The sequence below is a fragment of the Bufo gargarizans genome, chromosome 3, assembly GCF_014858855.1.
Source record: "Bufo gargarizans isolate SCDJY-AF-19 chromosome 3, ASM1485885v1, whole genome shotgun sequence".
NCBI classification, from domain to species: Eukaryota; Metazoa; Chordata; class Amphibia; order Anura; family Bufonidae; genus Bufo; species Bufo gargarizans.
The window spans coordinates 570,379,726-570,401,713 of NC_058082.1; the positions used below are offsets into that span (position 1 = coordinate 570,379,726).

Genomic DNA, 21,988 nt, shown 5'->3' on the forward strand with positions numbered 1-21,988 from the left:
TAGAATATTCAACACTATTCGCGAATACGAATATATAGCACTATATTCTAAATATTTGCGAATTCTCAAAGTGGCGATATTCGCAATTAAAATTTGCGATTCTAATATTTGCGCTCAACACTACTCCTTATCTGCAATATTACACATTAATTACTGTAGATAATAGTCCAAAATGGGGTAACAGACTCCCTTTAAGTGAGAGCTTCATAGACTGTACTTGCAGCTTGTTTTAGCACTGCATTCTATTCACTATTCACAATTGCAGCGGCGAGCAGGTGTAACTACAGCTCTGCTGTTCCCATTCACTTCAATAGAACAGCTCCATCCTATTCCCTTGAACAGGAGGGAGCTGTTCCATTGAAGTGAATGGGTCGGCGGAGTGCTTGAGCGCTGTGTTCTCTTCAAACTGCTGATCCCGGCACCCCTGTCTGAGGTAGTTCATCAATATAAAAAAGCAGACTACCCCCTTTAACTCTTCTTGTTATATGCCTTCATATCAATCAGAGAGCATACATAATACATGCTCTCTGATTGTCACAATGATCGGTATCTTCTTAATTTTCAGAAAAAGAGTGAGAAGATAAAAACTTGCCCAATGCTGACCCAAGTGGTTTTACAGAAAAAAAAAAAAAGGAACTTTTTCATCCATGCAAAGTGTTTTATTATTGAAAAGAATATATACTGTATACTTTGCATCTTTACCGACCCATAGTATAAAGTTAATGCATTATTCATCAATCAAAGTAATGATAAGCAATCAAAATAGTACCAATGAAAACTACAAATCTGATATACTAAGGGCCCATTCAGACGGCCGTAGTGCTTTGCGGGTCCGCATATGGCCGCAACCATATAAAAAAACGCCTATTCTTATCCGCGATTGTGAACAAGAATAGGTCATGTTCTATCTTTTCCACGGTGTGCTGGCCGCACCCGTCCCACAAAATTGCGGAATAGATGCAGACTCATTCATACGGCTGTCTGAATGAGCCCTAAAAATGATGTCAGTCTTGGAATGCGGCGACACAACATTTTTTTAATGTAAGGAAATGTGTTTTTATTGTTCAAGTAGTAGATCATAACAAAAACTATATGAATTTGGTATCATTGTAATCAGGCAGACCCACAGAATAAAGTTCTCATGTTATTTATACTGCATGGTGAACAATGTTGAAATATATCCCAAGATGGTTGCTATAATAAATTGCTACCAAAATTTAAGGTCTCATACAGGTTCTTGAGCAGGGACACACATCAATACCTCATTTTTAGTAAGTTATAACCTTTCTTACAATATAAAATATACTTCCAGGCTTTCCAGAGAGCAAGCGTAGAGCTCCCTCTACTTGCCGTGTGCTGGTTTTCATGTGTGTTTTAGTCACTGAAACACACATGACTAACTGGGACTCCCCTTCTGCCTGCAGCCCCTGCAAGTCTAAGTTGCACTGGATGCAGTAAGGATCATCAACTCTAAACTCCACTAAAGTGCAATCTATTAAATGAAATGGTTTCTAAGCCAAGTACCATCTACTCAAATAATTTAAATTACAGTACCCACATGGATACTATCACACATTATGCTGTGTGTTAAAGGCTGAGCATGAGGTCAGTGCAAGCACCCCTAAAGGCATGTTGTGTACCAAGGGTTGAGAATCGACTGACTACTTCTTACGTTCACTTGCATAACTATGTTGCAGTGGTGGCAGTCACATCTAGTCCCTGGTGCCTGAGGTGGCTCAGTGATGACCCCTATGCTAAGAAGACACCATGACATGTGATTAGTGTTGGGCGAGCATGCTCGGCTGAACACTTTTTTACTCAAGCATCGTGATGCTCGGCACATTCCAGTGTTTGGCTGAACACCGCGTGTGCTCGAGCGCGATGCTCGAGTCTCCTCCCCGCACGTTTGTTGGCTGCTACGCAGCCAATAAATGTGCATGGAGGTACTGACACTCACTGTAATGCCGCTAGCCATGTTGGTTACTGGCATTACAATGATTGGCTGGCCAAATATATAGCACCCGATGAAACGTGGTTCGGCTCAGTCTTAGTCAGAGAAAGCTGCAGCAGAAGGGACAGATAGTGTAGGGACAGGAATAGTTGTTTTTTTTAGGCAGGGTTTACTGGTGAAAGGCATTAGAGACCCAAAAGTCCTTTTAAGTATTATTGTTTTATCTGGCTGCAATATACATTATTAGCGCAACCTGAGCTAAATTGCGTGCAATTGTTTGGCCGCTGCTGACAGTGACACAACATCAGCTACATCTGTTGTTACATTTGCACTGTGAAATTAAGCGCAATTGTTTGGCCGCTGGTGACAGCGACATTCCCTGCACTACATCTCCAGTATAACGTTAGTTCATCCAAAATATCAGTGACATTCAGTCAAATTTTTTCGCCGCTGGTGACAGCGACATTACCTGCGCTACGTCTCCTGTATAACGTTAGCGCATCGGAAATATTAGTGACATTCAGTTTACATTTTTTGCTGCTGGTGAAGCAATATTGCCTGTGCTACATCTCCTGTATAATGTTTGCGCATCATAAATATCTGTGAGATTCAGTTTAATATTTTTGCCGCTGGTGACAGCGACATTACCTGCGCTACATCTCCTGTATAACGTTTGCACATCCTAAATATCTGTGACATTCAGTTTAATTTATTCGCGCATACACTTACAAAACCTGCGCTACTGTATGTGTGACATACTTGCAAGCATTTATACTATTTAATATGCTCAAGGCGAGCAGTAAGGGACAGGGAAGTGGCCGTGCTGCTGATGGTGCACGCAGAGGCCGTGGCCCTGGGCGCGTTGAAACTGTGCCTGCTGCCAGAGCACAAGAAAATCATCCACGATACCTAGCTTCATGTCTCAGTTTACAGGGCGGTACAGGACACCAGTGCGACCAGGTGGTTGGTTGGATTGCAGCAGATAATGCTTCCAGTTGGTTGAGCACCACCCTGTCTCTCACAAAGTCCAGTCTCAGTAGCCAAGAGTCTGGTCAACAGAATTCTCACCTTTCTCCCACCATGGAAAGTCTTGGCAAACAAGTGATCCCACACTCGGATATTCTGAGGAGCTATTTTTATTGCCATCCTTGATTTGGCCCTCTCGCCAAGCCCGCTTGAAGAGGGACAGGAGGAGATCTTGTGCACTGATTCCCAAACTCTTGAGCATCCACAGTCAGAAGAAGATGACGGTGGGGAACAGCAATTAGTGTTTCATGAGGTGGATGATGATGGAGACACAGTTGCCAATAAGTCAACCGAAATTAGTGTCTCAAGAGGTTTATGATGAGGATGAGACACAGTTGTCAATATGTGAGGTTCTAGTTAGGTCAAAAGGTAAGGAGGATGATCAGAGTGAGGAAGTAGAAGAGAAGGTGGTGGATGATGAAATCACTGACCCAGCCTGGAAAGGTGAGAAGCCGAGCGAGGACAGCAGTACAGAGGGCGAGGGATCCGCAGCACCGCAACAGACTGGAAGAGGCAGTGGGGTGGCAAAAGGAAGAAGGCGGGCCACACCAAACAGGCCCACAACTGTTCCCCGGAGCACCCCCTTGCAGAAATCTCCCTCGCCAAGAGGTAGGTGTTCCGCAGTCTGGCGCTTTTTTGAGGAAAGTGCAGACGATAAAAGAATTGTCATTTGCAACCTGTGCCGTACCAAAATGAGCAGGGGCGTGAACACTAGCAACCTCACCACCACCAGCATGATCCGCCACATGGCATCGAAGCACCCTAATAGGTGGGCCAAACGCCTGGGTCCACAATCAGCGTCTGCGGGTCACACCACTGCCTCCTCTTCCCCTGTGTTACGTGCTGGCCAATACCCTGTCCAAGACGCAGGACCAGATGTCTCCCGCCCCCGAAACCTGGATCTTCGCAAGCACCATCAGCTAACAAATCCACTTCTGTGTCCCAGAGCAGCATACATATGTCCATACCCCAGGCCTTTGAACCATCCACCCACAGGTCATAGCACTAAATGCACACCATTCCAAAATGCTGGCCCTGGAAATGTTGCCATTTAGGCTTGTGGACACTGGGGCTTTCCGCAACCTGATGGCGGTGGCGATCCTTCATTACTCATCCCCAGCCGCCACTATTTTTCCCGATGTAACATCACCCGTGCCCTGACCAATGCAGTTATTGGAAAGGTCCACTTAACGACTGTTACATGGACAAGTGCTTTTGGCCAGGGATGCTACATTTCCCTGACGGCACCCTGGGTGAACATTCTGGAGGCTGGGAGCGAGTTGTACCCTGGGATGGCACAGGTGCTATCGACGCCAAGGATTGCGGGCCCTACTTTCATCAGGATTTCAGCCACCACCTACATTGGTGGCTGCAACCCCCCCTTCTCCTCCACCTCCTCCTCCACTTCCATCTCCGAATTCTCATCTTGCAGCACCAGTCAGCCATCAGTCAGTACCTGGAAGCAGTGTAGCACTGCAGTGGGGAAGCGGCAACAGGCCGTGTTGAAACTAATTTGCTTAGGTGACAAACAGCACACAGCTGCAGAGCTGTGGCAGGGGATAAGGGACCAGACTGAGCTGTGTCTCTCGCCACTCAACCTACAACCAGGCATGGTGGTGTCTGATATTTGCTGTAACTTGGTGGCGGCTTTGGAGCTTGGCAAACTCACACACATACCATGCCTAGCCCACGTGTTCAACTTAGTGGTTCCGCGGTTTTCAAAAGCTACCCCAATTTGCCTGAACTACTGGTGAAGGTGCGCCGCGTGTGTGCCCATTTCTGAAAGTCATCTACAGCTGCCATCGGTCTGGCAATGCTGCAGCAGCGCTTGCAATTGCCAGCTCACCGACTGTTGTGCGATGTGAGCATGTGCTGGAACTCTACATTTCACATGTTGGCCAGGCTTTGTGAGCAGCAGAGGGCAGTAGTGGAATACCAGCTGCAACATGGTTGTCACCTTTCCAGTCAGCTTCCGCTCTTCACAAGCGATGAGTGGGCATTGATGTCTGACCTCTGTGAGGTTTTACGCAACTTTGAGGAATCAACACAAATGGTGAGTGGCACTGCCGCTATTATCAGCGTAACCATCCCACTTCTGTGTCTACTGAAACGCTCACTGTTCACACTGAAGGTGGACGTTTTGCATGTGGAAGTGGTGGAAATGGGGGAAGACAGTACACAGGGTGATAGCCAGACCACCCTCAGTTCGTCTTCTCTGCACGAATTAGATGATGATGATGAGGAAGAGGAGCAGGAGACAATTGCCCCTGCTAAAGAGGGTAGTACCCATAGCAGGTTTATTCCATCTGTTCAGCGTGGATGGGCCGAAGAGGAGGAAGAGGATGAGGAGATTGAGAGTCATCCTCTTGATGAGGACAGTGAAGTCTTGTCTGTTGGGACTCTGGCACACATGGCTGACTTTACGTTATGCTGCCTTTCCCGTGACCCTTGCCTTAGACGCATTTTGGCCAACACCGATTACTGGTTGTTCACCCTTCTCGACCCCCGCTACAAAGAGAACTTCTCATCTCTCATTCCTGTGGTGGAGAGGACTAGCAAAATGGTGCAATACCAGAACTCCTTTTGGAAAAATTGCTCCCAAAATTTCCAGCTGACAATGCTGGCGGCAGAGTACGTAGTTCCTTGGGCAACCGAGGAGGGGAGACAAGAGGAACCGCAGTTCAAACAGAGGCAGGGCCACACCTTCCAAGGCCTGGGACAGTTTCATGACACCCCGCCAGCACCCTCACCCTGATGCGTGGACTAGTGTCACAAAGAGGGAAAAGTTTTGGAAGATACGTCCTCAGTGATCCCTCTGTGCCTTACAACTATTGGGTGTCCAAGCTAGACACGTGACACGAACTGGCGCTCTATGCCTTGGAGGTGCTGGCCTGCCCTGATGCCAAAGTTTTGTCAGAGCGGGTATTTAGTGCTGCTGGGGCATAATAACTGATAAGCGCATCCGGCTGTCAACTGAAAATGCTGACAGGTTGACTCTTATCAAAATGAACAAGGTCTGGATTGCCCCTGACTCGGCGGCTGAACGTAAAGGCACTTTAAATGTGGCTTTTATGGTGTATTGAATACACTGTATTCCCATGTACCCCTTCCACCACAAAAAAGGGTATATGGTTCAATCTTCCTTTTCTTGTCCACCTCCATCATATCAACATGCTTATTGGGCTGCCTTCGCCCCTAATGTTATGGTCGGCTCAGCAGCAGGCCCCCGCCCATAATGCTTTAGATGGTCAGATCAGCTGCAAACCCTCACCCCTAATGTTTTAGATAGTCAGATTAGCATCAGACCCTCACCCCTAAATGTTTTAGATGGTCAGATCAGCAACAGACCCTCACCCCTAATTTTTTAGATGGTCAGTTCAGCAGCAGGCCCTCACCCCAAATGTTTTAGAGGGTCACCAGCAGGCCCTTGTTCCTAATGTTTTTGAGGGTCACCAGCAGGCCATCAATCACAATTTTTCAAGGGTGTGTATGATGCCCTCCTTTATGTGTAATAAAGGGTGTATTGGAGTGTCGGTTCCTTGTAATTTTTGGCAGCCCTTTCACTTAGTGCATAGGCTTTATGAGCGTAGGAGTCCCACTACCTGAACAATTGTACCACAATGTGAATGAGGCCCTCCTTTATGTGATATACAGGTTGTATTGGAGTGCCTCTTCCTTGTAATTTTTGGAAGCACTTGCACTTTATATACAAGTTTATATACAGGAAAGAATCTTTCCTAACAATTTTTCCTCTAAATCGATTTTATCTTCGGTTTGGTGCGTATTATTGTCAGTCTGTAAAAGTGGCGTACTACTCGGACAACATCGTTCCCAGCAGCGACCTGGGAGTCCAAGATGCATCCAGACATCCTCCCCATGCTGTTACCGAACCATTTCAGTGGTGTTTCCATAAATTTCTGACCTTTTTATATGAACCAGTCACCCTCCCCTCTTCAGAGCAGGGGGTGCCTGGTTTAATGCTCGGGTTCTCCCATTGACTTCCATTGTGCTCGGGTGCTCTGTAGAGCACCCGAGTATCCCAAGGTGTTCTACTCGAGCACCCAAGCACTTTGGTGCTCGATCAACACTACATGTGATATTTCAGTGGCCTGTTACAGATAAAAAGTTTTAAATACCTTTGCTATTGTTTGCAGTTCCACAGAGGCCCGTTAATGAAGGACATGGCATATCATGTTTAATGCATTGTGTTATGTCCAGTCTTCCACACAAAGATAGATACAGTATGTAAGGGGTTTCTTTATTAGGCAGTCTTATAAGATGACTTTGTGGCAAGGCTCCAGTGTCGGACTGGGGATCTTGGGACAAGTGTTGAGCGCGAATATTCGCATTGTCTACCCCTGCACTATATAAATGAAGACACTCCCATTTTGTGGAGTTTCATGTGAGAGAGAGAGGAGCTTGGATTCTAATTACATTCCAAATCGCATATAAATAATCCTGATAGTGTTAGATAGGAATAGGGAATTGTGTAGCTGAATAGCGGATGGGGTCCAGTGCAGGGAGTAGTGTAGGTTATAGAGATAGTTAGCTGAAATATATAATCCATATAGTTAGTGTTAGATAGTATAGGTTATAGTGTGTGGCAGGAAAATAAATGTGCCATGTGCATGTTAGAGAGGTTTACCTGCTGTCCATACACACATGCTACAGACACAGTGCTGTGATGTCCCAACAATACTAAGTATAACAATCAGTATTATGTTGTCAGACCTGATTAAAGGTGAAGTTGCATGTATTGTGCTAAAATATTCGAATCAATAGAGGCGATTTGCACGATATCGAATACTTTGAAAAACTATCTGCATATAAAGCTATTGTTATGACATGCATGGAATTTTTATCTAAAACAGTGCTGTAATGTACAATTACTTACCGTGATCAGGAGTTCTTCCTCACTATCTCGAAAGTTGCTGCCAACCATTGTCATCACTTATGTAGCTAATAGTGCATGCGTGCATTATAGCGCAATCGAAAAGAGTATCACAAAATCACTAATATTTGGTGAATATTCGCCTAAATATTCATGATATATTGCAAATTCGAATATTGCCCCTGCCGCTCATCACTACTTGAGACCCACCAGAGAAAATTATTTCTCAAGGCCTCATCACTATATCATCAATATAACACCCATTGTCGCAGAAATCCAGGATTATGAGAAGTCCGAAGGCTTCTCTAGGCTTAATTGCAATAATCTGATAACAATACTTGCCATACTTGTACTTTACATACTTGGCCATTAAGATCATTTCTCTTTTGTTATCTATCAGGGGCTGAAGTTTATGTTTGGTCAGCACCTACTAATCATTTCCTCTATGTTTGCTTGAGAATCAGCAAAATTATCCTCCTGTGAGTTTGATGGGTGGTTTAATTACGCCGTCTAACGCTGAGCATTTGCAGTATCTCTCCCTTCAGAGACACACTGACATTTAATGATGTGGATATCTGCATCTTGCTTAATTCAACGCTTTGGTTAGAGAACGAGAACTTGTATGAAATATATAAAGGCAGCAAGATTCTCCAAATGGCGCTACATGAAAGATACATCATTAATATCAGTCTTGTTAAAATCAGTCAAATACAAAAAGAAAGAAATATTACTTTTGTTATAGTAAAATCAATAATATGCTTTATGCAATTATTGGAATGTCTTCTGGATTTTTGGAAATGAATAGTGCAGACGATAAGGCCCCTTTCACACGGGCGTCATTTTTTTTGCCCGGATAAGAGGCGGGTGCGTTGCGGGAAAATGCGCGATTTTTCCGCGCGAGTGCAAAACATTGTAATGCGTTTTGCACTCGCGTGAGAAAAATCGCGCATGTTTGGTACCCAAACCCAAACTTCTTCACAGAAGTTCAGGCTTGGGATTGATGTTCTGAAGATTGTATTATTTTCCCTTATAACATGGTTATAAGGTAAAATAATAGCATTCTGAATACAGAATGCTTAGTATAATAGTGCTGGAAGGGTTAAAAAAAATAAAAAAGTTAACTCACCTTATCCTCTTGATCGCGTAGTTCCCGGTCGGTCTCTTCTTTAGCTGTGGGCTAAAGGACCTGTGGTGACGTCAGATCACATGCTCCATCACCACGGTGATGGACCATGTGATTGGAGCATGTGATCTGACGTCACCACAGGTCCTTTAGCCCACAGCTAAAGAAGAGACCGACCGGGAACTACGCGATCAAGAGGATAAGGTGAGTTAACTTCTTATTTATTTTTTTAACCCTTCCAGCACTATTATACTAAGCATTCTGTATTCAGAATGCTATTATTTTCCCTTATAACCATGTTATAAGGGAAAATAATACAGTGAATAGACTGTCACCTAGAACCCATGCGTGAAAATCGCACCGCATCCGCACTTGCTTGCGGATGCATGCGATTTTCACGCAACCCCATTAATTTCTATGGGGCCTGCGTTACGTGAAAAACGCACAAAGAGGAGCATGCTGCGATTTTCACGCAACGCACAAGTGATGCGTGAAAATCACCACTCGTGTGCACAGCCCCATAGAAATGAATGGGTCAGGATTCAGTGCGGGTGCAATGCGTTCACCGCACGCATCGCACCCGCACGGAAAACTCGCCAGTGTGAAAGGGGCCTAAGGCCCCTTTCACACAAGCGAGTTTTCCGCGCGGGTGCAATGCGTGACGTGAACGCATAGCACCCGCACTAAAATCCTGACCCATTCATTTCAATGGGTCTGTGTACATGAGCGTTGTTTTTCACGCATCAGTTCTGCGTTGCATGAAAATCGCAGCATGTTCTATATTCTGCGTTTTTCACACAGCCCTGGCCCCATAGAAGTGAATGGGGCTGCGTGAAAAATGCATTGCATCCGCAAGCAAGTGATGTTGTTTGTAAACCTTCAGTTTTTTATCACGCGAGTGAAAAACGCATCAAAATGCATTGCACCTGCGCGGAAAAAACTGAACAACTGAACGCAATCGCAGACAAAACTGACTGAACTTGCTTACAAATTAGTGCGAGTTTCACTGAACGCACCCTTAACGCATCCGGACCTAATCCGTCACGCTTGTGTGAAAGAGGCCTAAGGCCTCTTTCACACAAGCGTGACGGATTAGGTCCGGATGCGTTCAGTGAAACTCGCACTATTTTGCAGGCAAGTTCAGTCAGTTTTGTCTGCGATTGCGTTCAGTTGTTCAGTTTTTCCCGCGCGTGATAAAAAAACTGAAGGTTTACAAACATCTCTTAGCAATCATCAGTGAAAAACGCATCGCACTCGCACCTGCTTGCGGATGCAATGCGTTTTTCACGCAGCCCCATTCACTTCTATGGGGCCAGGGCTGCGTGAAAAACTCAGAATATAAAACATGCTGCGATTTTCACGCAACGCAGAACTGATGCGTGAAAAACAACGCTCATGTACACAGACCCATTGAAATGAATGGGTCAGGATTCAGTGCGGGTGCTATGCGGTCACGTCACGCATTGCACCTGCGCGGAAAACTCGCTCGTGTGAAAGGGACCTAATTGTTCCCTAGGTTTGCAATGAGAGGTGCATTGTATATGTTAGCTAATGTACTGTTTCTTTAGCTCAATGTTCAATGCATGACTAATGATGTGAGGACCTGGATTGACTTGTATGTACTGACCTGCTCGGGCACACACACCTCCAGAATGGTAGATTGTTGTCGCTGCAGCAGTGCTTATAGTGCTTGTCTGAAATAAGCATAATGGCTTCATAGTTTACATTAACAATACACGACCTTGCCTGTTGTAATGTGATTCAATTCCCTGTCCGTGTCTTCCTCTGGCAGCACACTGGTTTGTACCCACTTGTCTCAAAGAGCTTGCGGCGCATTGCAGAAGGAAAGGACCCAACGGATTGGCATATGCATACATGTGGGTTGGCGAATATGTTTGCTTACCATACACTGGGCTATGAAGACCTGGATGAACTGCAAAAAGAACCACAACCTCTAATATTTGTTATTGAACTATTAAAGGTAAATTTAAATGTATGTCATTAGTTTATCAGTGTATTAAAGCGGTTTTCCAATTGTTTTATATTAATGACCTGTCCTCATGATAGGTCATCAGTACCTGATAGGCGGGGGTCATACTCCTGGCACCCTCTGTGTCTTCCACTCAACTTACCAAGCACAGAGCTGTCCATTGTACAGTGACTGTTAGTGATGAGCAAAGCGACCTTCGGATACTAAGTTCAAAGTCGCTGCGCTCAAAACTTCGGTTTAATGCTGTACAGAGATCCGTCTCCGTACAGCAATGTGTGTCCTCCGACGAGGCAAAGTCAGTTATTCCCAAAGTCTCGCAAAACTTCGGGGAATAACTTCTGTATTTGATTTTTAAACTGGAAAGCCATTTTAAAACTTGGATCCGAACTCGGCTTTGGTTCCGATTGGTACCTTCCCCACCTACGCCATGCCCCCCCTTTTTTTAGATCTGGCGTGAGCAGGGAAATTAGCAGATTGTGGCTCAAATAAACTTTGCAGCGCAATCTGCACCAGAAATATGCAAAAAATAGGCAAACTTCTGTAAGTAAATGACCCTCTATTTGTTTGCAGCTTTTTAACGGCAGCTTATTAAAAAAAATTGTCGCATCTCTCACTTTTATGCTGCCCTTGCCACTTTTTATAAAGGGGGCATAGCAGGGTCAGAAAGGGGAGTGGACAGCTTCCCCGACAAATTTATCTTCAGTTACGCCAGTTTTCTGGCAGAAATGAAGCCAGAAATCTATGGCAGCTCTGAGCTGTCGTAGACTACTGTTTAGGCACAGGGACTGCAGGAGCATGCGGGTACTGTATGACGAGGTTAGCGCCTCAAAAATTATGTGCATCCCCCGGTGACGCAAGGATCCTCCTATGTGCCTTCTTTCTACATGTCTGAATAATCACCATTCTTTTCCATCTGTTACAGGTGGAATCGCCCAGTATGTATAAACGAGAGACCTGGGCACTGAACAATGATGAGAAACTCAAAGCTGTACCAGTCCTACATGGAGAAGGGAACAGGCTGTTCAAGTTGGGACGCTATGAGGCTGCAATCAACAAGTACAGGGAAGCTCTCATCTGCCTGAAAAATTTACAAACCAAGGTAGCAGACCTAGAAATCGAATAATTCACATAGTTTTTGTTCCTCTCTCTCCGTGCTTGGCCTTGTGGAGCTGATATATGTGATAGTATATGTGTAGTACATTGTAGAGCGTACATGCCTATTACAGTAGTCTTACTTCCAGCTGCTATGGACCCAGTAGAAGAAGAAGCAGGAGTTTTAGCAATCCAGGTAGAAGAAAGCTAGCCAAGTGATCATAACTAGTGTTGAGCGAACTTGTGGTTTCAAGTTCAGCGTACAAGGTTCAGGTTATCTAAGAATTCTGTTATGGATTCCGCTTTGACGGAGCATAAGCTATGGTCCCTGATAGTGGAATCCATAACGGAATTCTTAGGCCTCTTTCACATAAGTGTGACGGATTAGGTCCGGATACGTTCAGGGTGCGTTCAGTGAAACTCGCTCCATTTTGCAAGCAAGTTTAGTCAGTTTTGTCTGCGATTGCGTTCAGATGTTCCGTTTTTTCCGTGCGAGTGCAGTGCATTTTGATTCGTTTTTCACGCGCGTGATAAAAAACTGAAGGTTTACAAACAACATCTTTTAGCAACTATCAGTGAAAAACACATTGCATCCGCACTTGCTTGCGGATGCAATAGGTTTTTCACTGAAGCCCCATCCACTTCTATGGGGCCAGGGGTGCGTGAAAAATGCAGAATATAGAACATGCTGCATTTTTCACGCAACGCAGAACTAATGTGTGAAAAAAACGTGCTCGTGTGAAAGGGGCAGATTAGATAACCTGAACCTTGTACGCCGAACTTGAAACCACAAGTTCCCTCAACACTAATCATAACAATTTTCTACTCCTCAAGTAGAGTGAAAAAGGTTGTGGGAGGACAGGGTGCTCCTTAGGGCTCATTCACACGACCGTGTGAAGCCCGTCCCCATGCTGTACACTGCAAATTGCGGTCCGCAATGCACGGGCACCGTCTTTGGGGCAGGCGCATGGGGATCGCAGACCCATTCACCTGAATAGGTCCACGATCCCTTCGTTCCGCAAAAAGATAGAGCAAGGTATATCATTTTGCGGTGCGGAAGCACGGAACGGGACCCTAGAAAGCACTCCGTAGTGCTTCTGTAGTGTTCCGTTCCGTTCTTCCGTTCCGCACCGTTCCACATCTCCGGATTTGCGGACCTATTGAAATGAATGGGTCTGCATCCGTGATGCGGAATGGCCACGGAACGGTGCCCGTGTATTGCGGGTCCGCAATACAGCAACGGGCAGCACACGTTCATGTGAACAAGCCCTTAGGTTTGATTTTTACATAGGTGTGTACCTTGCCAATCCTTGGTAGTGTGAGCCAGACATTTATTACAAAGGCTCATTCTGTAATATTTGTGATATCACAAAAGAACATTAAGATTCAAGTCTACAGATTTTCACATTGTTATATACTGCATACATTGTTCTTTAATAGAATAGACAGAAGCCAGTATGCTGCCAAGCAGTCGCATTGGTATTGATTTACCTCCGCTGATGTTAAAAGGCCTCAGGAGGTCACAAAATCTTACAAAAACGCTTCACAAGTTATCACGGGATGACAAGGAGATCAAATTTATAGCTGAGCAGACATAGCGCTGACAAAGCCTGATTTATAATAATTACAGTGTCCCTGACATACTTATTTCTGCTTTCAGGAAAAGCCCTGGGAGGTGCCTTGGATGAAGCTGGAAAAGATGATCAACACCTTGATTCTGAATTATTGCCAGTGCCTGCTTCGCATGGAGGAATATTATGAAGTTTTGGAACACACAACGGACCTAATCCAGCACCACCCAGGTAATGAGACTTCTGTGGACTCGTTTTAATTCTCTACAAATGTTTGCTGCTGCTGGTGCATTTAAATGCTGTTTTGCATGTTTTGGCACCTGTCGTCTTACAGTGTATTTACAGCAGTTTTTTATAACAAAATCTGTGCATTGAAAATCAGTTCTGTTTACCTGAATGAGATTGTTTTACCAGCGAGTGCATGGATTTCCGCAAGCCCTATTCAGGTGAATGGAACAGATTTTTAGTTGCAGAAAATTTCTGCAACAAAATATGCCGTGTAGTCCGTGGTGTATTGTGGATGCGCAATACACCCGGCCGGCACCCCCCCCCCCCCCCATAGAACAATTGCCCTATTCAGAATTAATGGGTCCGCACCCGTTCCCGATATTGCGGAACGGATTCGGAACCATTTGCGGACGTCTGAATATTTATGATATGATATAATACATATTGCTTTTCTCTCTTTTACCGTTTGGTATGATATCATGAGGTTAATATTGAAAGTCAGTTTTGTTTGACTCTATGTTGGCATATTCTGTGCCAAATTTGCCTAGTTGGTGCATCTTTACTTTTGCCTAGAAATGTTTCTCCAGATTTTTACTCCACTCTCTTTTTTTCCCGGAGTGAGTTTGTGACTTATTTGTGAGAAATTCTGGGGTGCAAGGCTTGATAAAGTGTATAACAAATATTTCAGTACATTATATTGGAATTATTTTATTTACCATCATGAGACCATTTTCCGACCTTTGCCGTACATGTATGGAGCAGTGGGAAGTCCGGCCTCCTGTAACCGCTGGCATCAGAGTTTTCATCAGGGATTAACCTCTTAGATGATGTGGTCAATGCTGAGTGCCACATCTAAGGGGTTTATAGAGGGAGAGAACTATGTCTCTCTACCCATCTGCTCCCTATGATGTGATTGTGGAGTGCCGGAGGCTGCTAAGGCAACCCGAGGCCTTACATAGATTCCTGGCCTGCCAACTATGGAGGCCTATGAGGTCCAGCCCCAGGCTAGGTTAACCATTGGCAAATTGCGTATCCACAAAACAGAGATACGGCCACGTGCATTCCGTATTTTGTCGATCAGTACGTCCTGCCTTCTATTAGAACTGAAAAAATGAACAAGAAGAGGACATGTTCTATGTTTTTTTTTCTTTTTTTTTTTTATGGAGCCGTGGAATGGACATATTGATGTGGACAACCAAGTGTTTCTTAAGTCTGTAAAATTCCTGTGGGATTAAAGCACTGAGTAAACCCCCCTATACATTTCCTGAGGGGTGCAGTTTCCAAAATGGGGTACATTTTGGGAGTTACTACTGCAGGGGTACCTCAGAGTCTCTGCAAATGTGATGTGACACCCAAAAACCATTTAATCACAATCTGCCCTTCAAAAACCATATGACTTTCCTTCCTTTCTGAGCCCTGCTGTGTGCCCATATATCAGTTAAAAACCACAAATGAAGTGTTTCTACAAACTGTAGAATCAGGTTCATAAATATTTAGCTTTGCTTTGCTATTAACCCTTGTTGTGTTACAGGAAAAAATGGATTAAAATGAAACATCTACAAAAAAGTGACATTTTAAAATTTCACGTCCATTTTTCTTTAATTCTTCTAGAACACCTAAAGGGTTAACAAAGTTTCGAATAAATTGAGGACTGTAGTTTAAGGTTTATTTCTCTTATGTAAGCCCGTCAAACTCAATTCAAAACTGAATTGATCCTTAAAAATGTGAGTTTTGGAAATATTCTTGAGAATTTGAAAACTTGCTTCTAAAGTTTTAAGCCTTCTTAAAAAAACTAAACATTTACAAAATGATGCCAAGATAAAGTAGACATGTGGAGAATGTTAATTCATAACTTTTTATGAGATATCACTGTCTTAAAAGCAGAGAAATTAAAATTAAAGAGAATATCAAATTATTCCAAATTTTCTGTATATTTTGTATTTTTTATAAATAAAGGTAAAACGTTTTGACACGAAGTACAATATGTCTTGGGAAAACAATCTCAGAATTGATTGGATAAGCGAAAGCATTACAAATAGGGATGAGCGAACTCGAACTGTATAGTTCGGTTTCGTACCGAATTTTGGGGTGTCCGTGACACGGACCCGAACCCGGACATTTTCGTAAAAGTCCGGGTTCGGGTTCGGTGTTCGTCGCTTTCTTGGCGCTTTTGTGACGCTTTCTTGGCGCTTTTTGAAAGGCTGCAAAGCAGCCAATCAACAAGCGTCATACTACTTGCCCCAAGAGGCCGTCACAGCCATGCCTACTATTGGCATGGCTGTGATTGGCCAGAGCACCATGTGACCCAGCCTCTATTTAAGCTGGAGTCACATAGCGCCGCCCGTCACTCTGCTCTGATTAGCGTAGGGAGAGGTTGCGGATGCGACAGTAGGGCGAGATTAGGCAGATTAACTCCTCCAAAGGACTTCACTTGATTAATCGATCGATCTGCAGCTGTGCATCATTGAGCTGCTGAAATTCAAATGCTCACTCACTGTTTTTAGGCTGCCCAGACCGTTTGTCAGTCACTTTTTTCTGGGGTGATCGGCGGCCATTTTGTGTCTTGTGCGGTGCTGCGACCAAGTGCATCCAAGCTGCGACCAAGTGCATTTAACCCTCAATGGTGTGGTTGTTTTTTGGCTAAAGCCTACATCAGGGTGAAGCTGTCACACCAAGTGCATTTAACCAGCAATAGTCTGTTCATTTTTTGGCCATATACTAAATCAGGGGCAAGCTGCGCCTGTCACCAAGTGCATTTAACCCTCAATGGTGTGGTTGTTTTTTGGCTAAAGCCTACATCAGGGTGAAGCTGTCACACCAAGTGCATTTAACCAGCAATAGTCTGTTTATTTTTTGGCCATATACTACATCAGGGGCAAGCTGCGCCCGTCACCAAGTGCATTTAACCCTCAGTAGTGTGGTTGGTCAAGCTGTGACACCAAGTGCATTTAACCAGCAATAGTCTGTTCATTTTTTGGCCATATACTACATCAGGGGCAAGCTGCGCCCGTCACCAAGTGCATTTAACCCTCAGTAGTGTGGTTGGTCAAGCTATCACACCAAGTGCATTTAACCAGCAATAGTCTGTTCATTTTTTGGCCATATACTAAATCAGGGGCAAGCTGCGCCCGTCACCAAGTGCATTTAACCCTCAGTAGTGTGGTTGGTCAAGCTATCACACCAAGTGCATTTAACCAGCAATAGTCTGTTCATTTTTTGGCCATATACTAAATCAGGGGCAAGCTGCGCCCGTCACCAAGTGCATTTAACCAGCAATAGTCTGTTCATTTTTTGGCCATATACTACATCAGGGGCAAGCTGCGCCCGTCACCAAGTGCATTTAACCCTCAGTAGTGTGGTTCGTCAAGCTGTGACACCAAGTGCATTTAACCAGCAATAGTCTGTTCATTTTTTGGCCATATACTACATCAGGGGCAAGCTGCGCCCGTCACCAAGTGCATTTAACCAGCAATAGTGTGGTTATTTTTTGGCCATATCCCAGTCTAATTCTGTCACTAAATCCATACCGGTCACCCAGCGCCTAAATACTAGGCCTCAAATTTATATCCCGCTAAATCTCTCGTTACCGCTGTCCTGTTGTGGCTGGGAAAGTTATTTAGTGTCCGTCAAAGCACATTTTTTGTTCTGGGTTGAAGTACAATTCCCAATTTAGCAATTTCATAATTTAGTGGTTCCTGCTATATCAGAGCTATTTGAAATCTATCCCTAAAAGGGTATATAATATTCAAGGTGCACATTGGGTCATTCAGAATAACTTCACACACACCCGCTACTGTGTATTTCCAAGTCTAATTCTGTCACTAAACCCATACCTGTCACCCAGCGCCTAAATACTAGGCCTCAAATTTATATCCTGCTAAATCTCTCGTTACCGCTGTCCTGTTGTGGCTGGGAAAGTTATTTAGTGTCCGTCAAAGCACATTTTTTGTTCTGGGTTGAAGTACAATTCCCAATTTAGCAATTTCATAATTTAGTGGTTCCTGCTATATCAGAGCTATTTGAAATCTATCCCTAAAAGGGTATATAATATTCAAGGTGCACATTGGGTCATTCAGAATAACTTCACACACACCCGCTACTGTGTATTTCCAAGTCTAATTCTGTCACTAAACCCATACCTGTCACCCAGCGCCTAAATACTAGGCCTCAAATTTATATCCTGCTAAATCTCTCGTTACCGCTGTCCTGTTGTGGCTGGGAAAGTTATTTAGTGTCCGTCAAAGCACATTTTTTGTTCTGGGTTGAAGTACAATTCCCAATTTAGCAATTTCATAATTTAGTGGTTCCTGCTATATCAGAGCTATTTGAAATCTATCCCTAAAAGGGTATATAATATTCAAGGTGCACATTGGGTCATTCAGAATAACTTCACACACACCCGCTACTGTGTATTTCCAAGTCTAATTCTGTCACTAAACCCATACCTGTCACCCAGCGCCTAAATACTAGGCCTCAAATTTATATCCTGCTAAATCTCTCGTTACCGCTGTCCTGTTGTGGCTGGGAAAGTTATTTAGTGTCCGTCAAAGCACATTTTTTGTTCTGGGTTGAAATACAATTCCCAATTTAACAATTTCATAATTTAGTGGTTTCTGCTATATCAGAGCTATTTGAAATCTATCCCTAAAAGGGTATATAATATTCAAGGTGCACATTGGGTCATTCAGAATAACTTCACACACACGCTACTGTGCATTTCCAAGTCTAATTCTGTTAGTAAATCCATACCGGTCACCCAGCGCCTAAATACTAGGCCTCAAATTTATATCCCGCTGAATTTGAATACAATACATTGGGCCAAATAATATTTTTGTTGTTGTGGTGAACCATAACAATGAGAAAAACATCTAGTAAGGGACGCGGACGTGGACATGGTCGTGGTGGTGTTAGTGGACCCTCTGGTGCTGGGAGAGGACGTGGCCGTTCTGCCACATCCACACGTCCTAGTGTACCAACTACCTCAGGTCCCAGTAGCCGCCAGAATTTACAGCGATATATGGTGGGGCCCAATGCCGTTCTAAGGATGGTAAGGCCTGAGCAGGTACAGGCATTAGTCAATTGGGTGGCCGACAGTGGATCCAGCACGTTCACATTATCTCCCACCCAGTCTTCTGCAGAAAGCGCACAGATGGCGCCTGAAAACCAACCCCATCAGTCTGTCACATCACCCCCATGCATACCAGGGAAACTGTCTCAGCCTCAAGTTATGCAGCAGTCTCTTATGCTGTTTGAAGACTCCGCTGGCAGGGTTTCCCAAGGGCATCCACCTAGCCCTTCCCCAGCGGTGAAAGATATAGAATGCACTGACGCACAACCACTTATGTTTCCTGATGATGAGGACATGGGAATACCACCTCAGCATGTCTCTGATGATGACGAAACACAGGTGCCAACTGCTGCGTCTTTCTGCAGTGTGCAGACTGAACAGGAGGTCAGGGATCAAGACTGGGTGGAAGACGATGCAGGGGATGATGAGGTCCTAGACCCCACATGGAATGAAGGTCGTGCCACTGACTTTCACAGTTCGGAGGAAGAGGCAGTGGTGAGACCGAGCCAACAGCGTAGCAAAGGAGGGAGCAGTGGGCAAAAGCAGAACACCCGCCGCCAAGAGACTCCGCCTGCTACTGCCCGCCGCCATCTGGGACCGAGCACCCCAAAGGCAGCTTCAAGGAGTTCCCTGGCATGGCACTTCTTCAAACAATGTGCTGACGACAAGACCCAAGTGGTTTGCACGCTGTGCCATCAGAGCCTTAAGCGAGGCATTAACGTTCTGAACCTGAGCACAACCTGCATGACCAGGCACCTGCATGCAAAGCATGAACTGCAGTGGAGTAAACACCTTAAAACCAAGGAAGTCACTCAGGCTCCCCCTGCTACCTCTTCTGCTGCTGCCGCCTCGGCCTCTTCTGCTGCTGCCGCCTCGGCCTCTTCCTCCGCCTCTGGAGGAACGTTGGCACCTGCCGCCCAGCAAACAGGGGATGTACCACCAACACCACCACCACCACCTCCGTCACCAAGCGTCTCAACCATGTCACACGCCAGCGTTCAGCTCTCCATCTCACAAACATTTGAGAGAAAGCGTAAATTCCCACCTAGCCACCCTCGATCCCTGGCCCTGAATGCCAGCATTTCTAAACTACTGGCCTATGAAATGCTGTCATTTAGGCTGGTGGACACAGACAGCTTCAAACAGCTCATGTCGCTTGCTGTCCCACAGTATGTTGTTCCCAGCCGCCACTACTTCTCCAAGAGAGCCGTGCCTTCCCTGCACAACCAAGTATCCGATAAAATCAAGTGTGCACTGCGCAACGCCATCTGTGGCAAGGTCCACCTAACCACAGATACGTGGACCAGTAAGCACGGCCAGGGACGCTATATCTCCCTAACTGCACACTGGGTAAATGTAGTGGCAGCTGGGCCCCAGGCGGAGAGCTGTTTGGCGCACGTCCTTCCGCCGCCAAGGATCGCAGGGCAACATTCTTTGCCTCCTGTTGCCACCTCCTCCTTCTCGGCTTCCTCCTCCTCTTCTTCCACCTGCTCATCCAGTCAGCCACACACCTTCACCACCAACTTCAGCACAGCCCGGGGTAAACGTCAGCAGGCCATTCTGAAACTCATATGTTTGGGGGACAGGCCCCACACCGCACAAGAGTTGTGGCGGGGTATAGAACAACAGACCGACGAGTGGTTGCTGCCGGTGAGCCTCAAGCCCGGCCTGGTGGTGTGCGATAATGGGCGAAATCTCGTTGCAGCTCTGGGACTAGCCAATTTGACACACATCCCTTGCTTGGCGCATGTGCTGAATTTGGTGGTGCAGAAGTTCATTCACAACTACCCCGACATGTCAGAGCTGCTGCATAAAGTGCGGGCCGTCTGTTCGCGCTTCCGGCGTTCACATCCTGCTGCTGCTCGCCTGTCTGCGCTACAGCGTAACTTCGGCCTTCCCGCTCACCGCCTCATATGCGACGTGCCCACCAGGTGGAACTCCACCTTGCACATGCTGGACAGACTGTGCGAGCAGCAGCAGGCCATAGTGGAGTTTCAGCTGCAGCACGCACGGGTCAGTCGCACTACAGAACAGCAACCACTTCACCACCAATGACTGGGCCTCCATGCGAGACCTGTGTGCCCTGTTGCGCTGTTTCGAGTACTCCACCAACAGCCGTTATCAGCGTTACAATACCACTTCTATGTCTCCTTGAGAAAACACTTAGGGCGATGATGCAAGAGGAGGTGGCCCAGGAGGAGGAGGAGGAGGAGGAGGAGGAAGAGGGGTCATTTCTAGCACTTTCAGGCCAGTCTCTTCGAAGTGACTCAGAGGGAGGTTTTTGGCAACAGCAGAGGCCAGGTACAAATGTGGCCAGACAGGGCCCACTACTGGAGGACGAGGAGGACGAGGAGGAAGAGGATGAGGAGGAGGTGGAGGAGGATGAGGATGAAGCATGGTCACAGCGGGGGTGGCACCCAACGCAGCTCGGGTCCATCACTGGTGCGTGGCTGGGGGGAAAGGCAGGACGATGACGATACGCCTCCCACAGAGGACAGCTTGTCCTTACCCCTGGGCAGCCTGGCACACATGAGCGACTACATGCTGCAGTGCCTGCGCAAACGACAGCAGAGTTGCCCACATTTAACCTGTGCGGAATACTGGGTTGCCACCCTGCTGGATCCACGCTACAAAGACAATGTGCCCACCTTACTTCCTGCACTGGAGCGTGATAGGAAGATGCGCGAGTACAAGCGCACGTTGGTAGACGCGCTACTGAGAGCATTCCAAATGTCACAGGGGAACAAGTGGAAGCCCAAGGCCAAGGCAGAGGAGGAGCAAGAGGTCGCCAAGGCAGCTGTGTCAATGCCAGCTCCTTTGAGGGCAGGGTTAGCATGGCAGAGATGTGGAAAACTTTTGTCAACACGCCACAGCTAACTGCACCACCACCTGATACGCAACGTGTAGCAGGAGGCAACATTTCACTAACATGGTGGAACAGTACGTGGTGCACACCCCTCCACGTACTGACTGATGGTTCGGCCCCATTCAACTTCTGGGTCTCTAAATTGTCCACGTGGCCAGAGCTAGCCTTTTATGCCTTGGAGG

The 21,988-nt window shown here is 45.8% G+C and overlaps 1 protein-coding gene across 2 annotated transcripts in view; it reads left to right on the forward strand.

Annotated features, from left to right (window-relative positions):
• LOC122932884 (aryl-hydrocarbon-interacting protein-like 1) overlaps positions 1–21,988 on the forward strand; it is a 107,301-nt gene that overhangs the window by 56,424 nt on the left and 28,889 nt on the right. For both annotated transcript variants that reach the window (XM_044287542.1, XM_044287543.1), the window contains exons 3-5: positions 10,784–10,972; positions 11,904–12,080; positions 13,734–13,875. In XM_044287542.1, the coding sequence (XP_044143477.1) occupies positions 10,784–10,972; positions 11,904–12,080; positions 13,734–13,875 (508 nt within the window). The remainder of the gene's footprint in view (positions 1–10,783; positions 10,973–11,903; positions 12,081–13,733; positions 13,876–21,988) is intronic.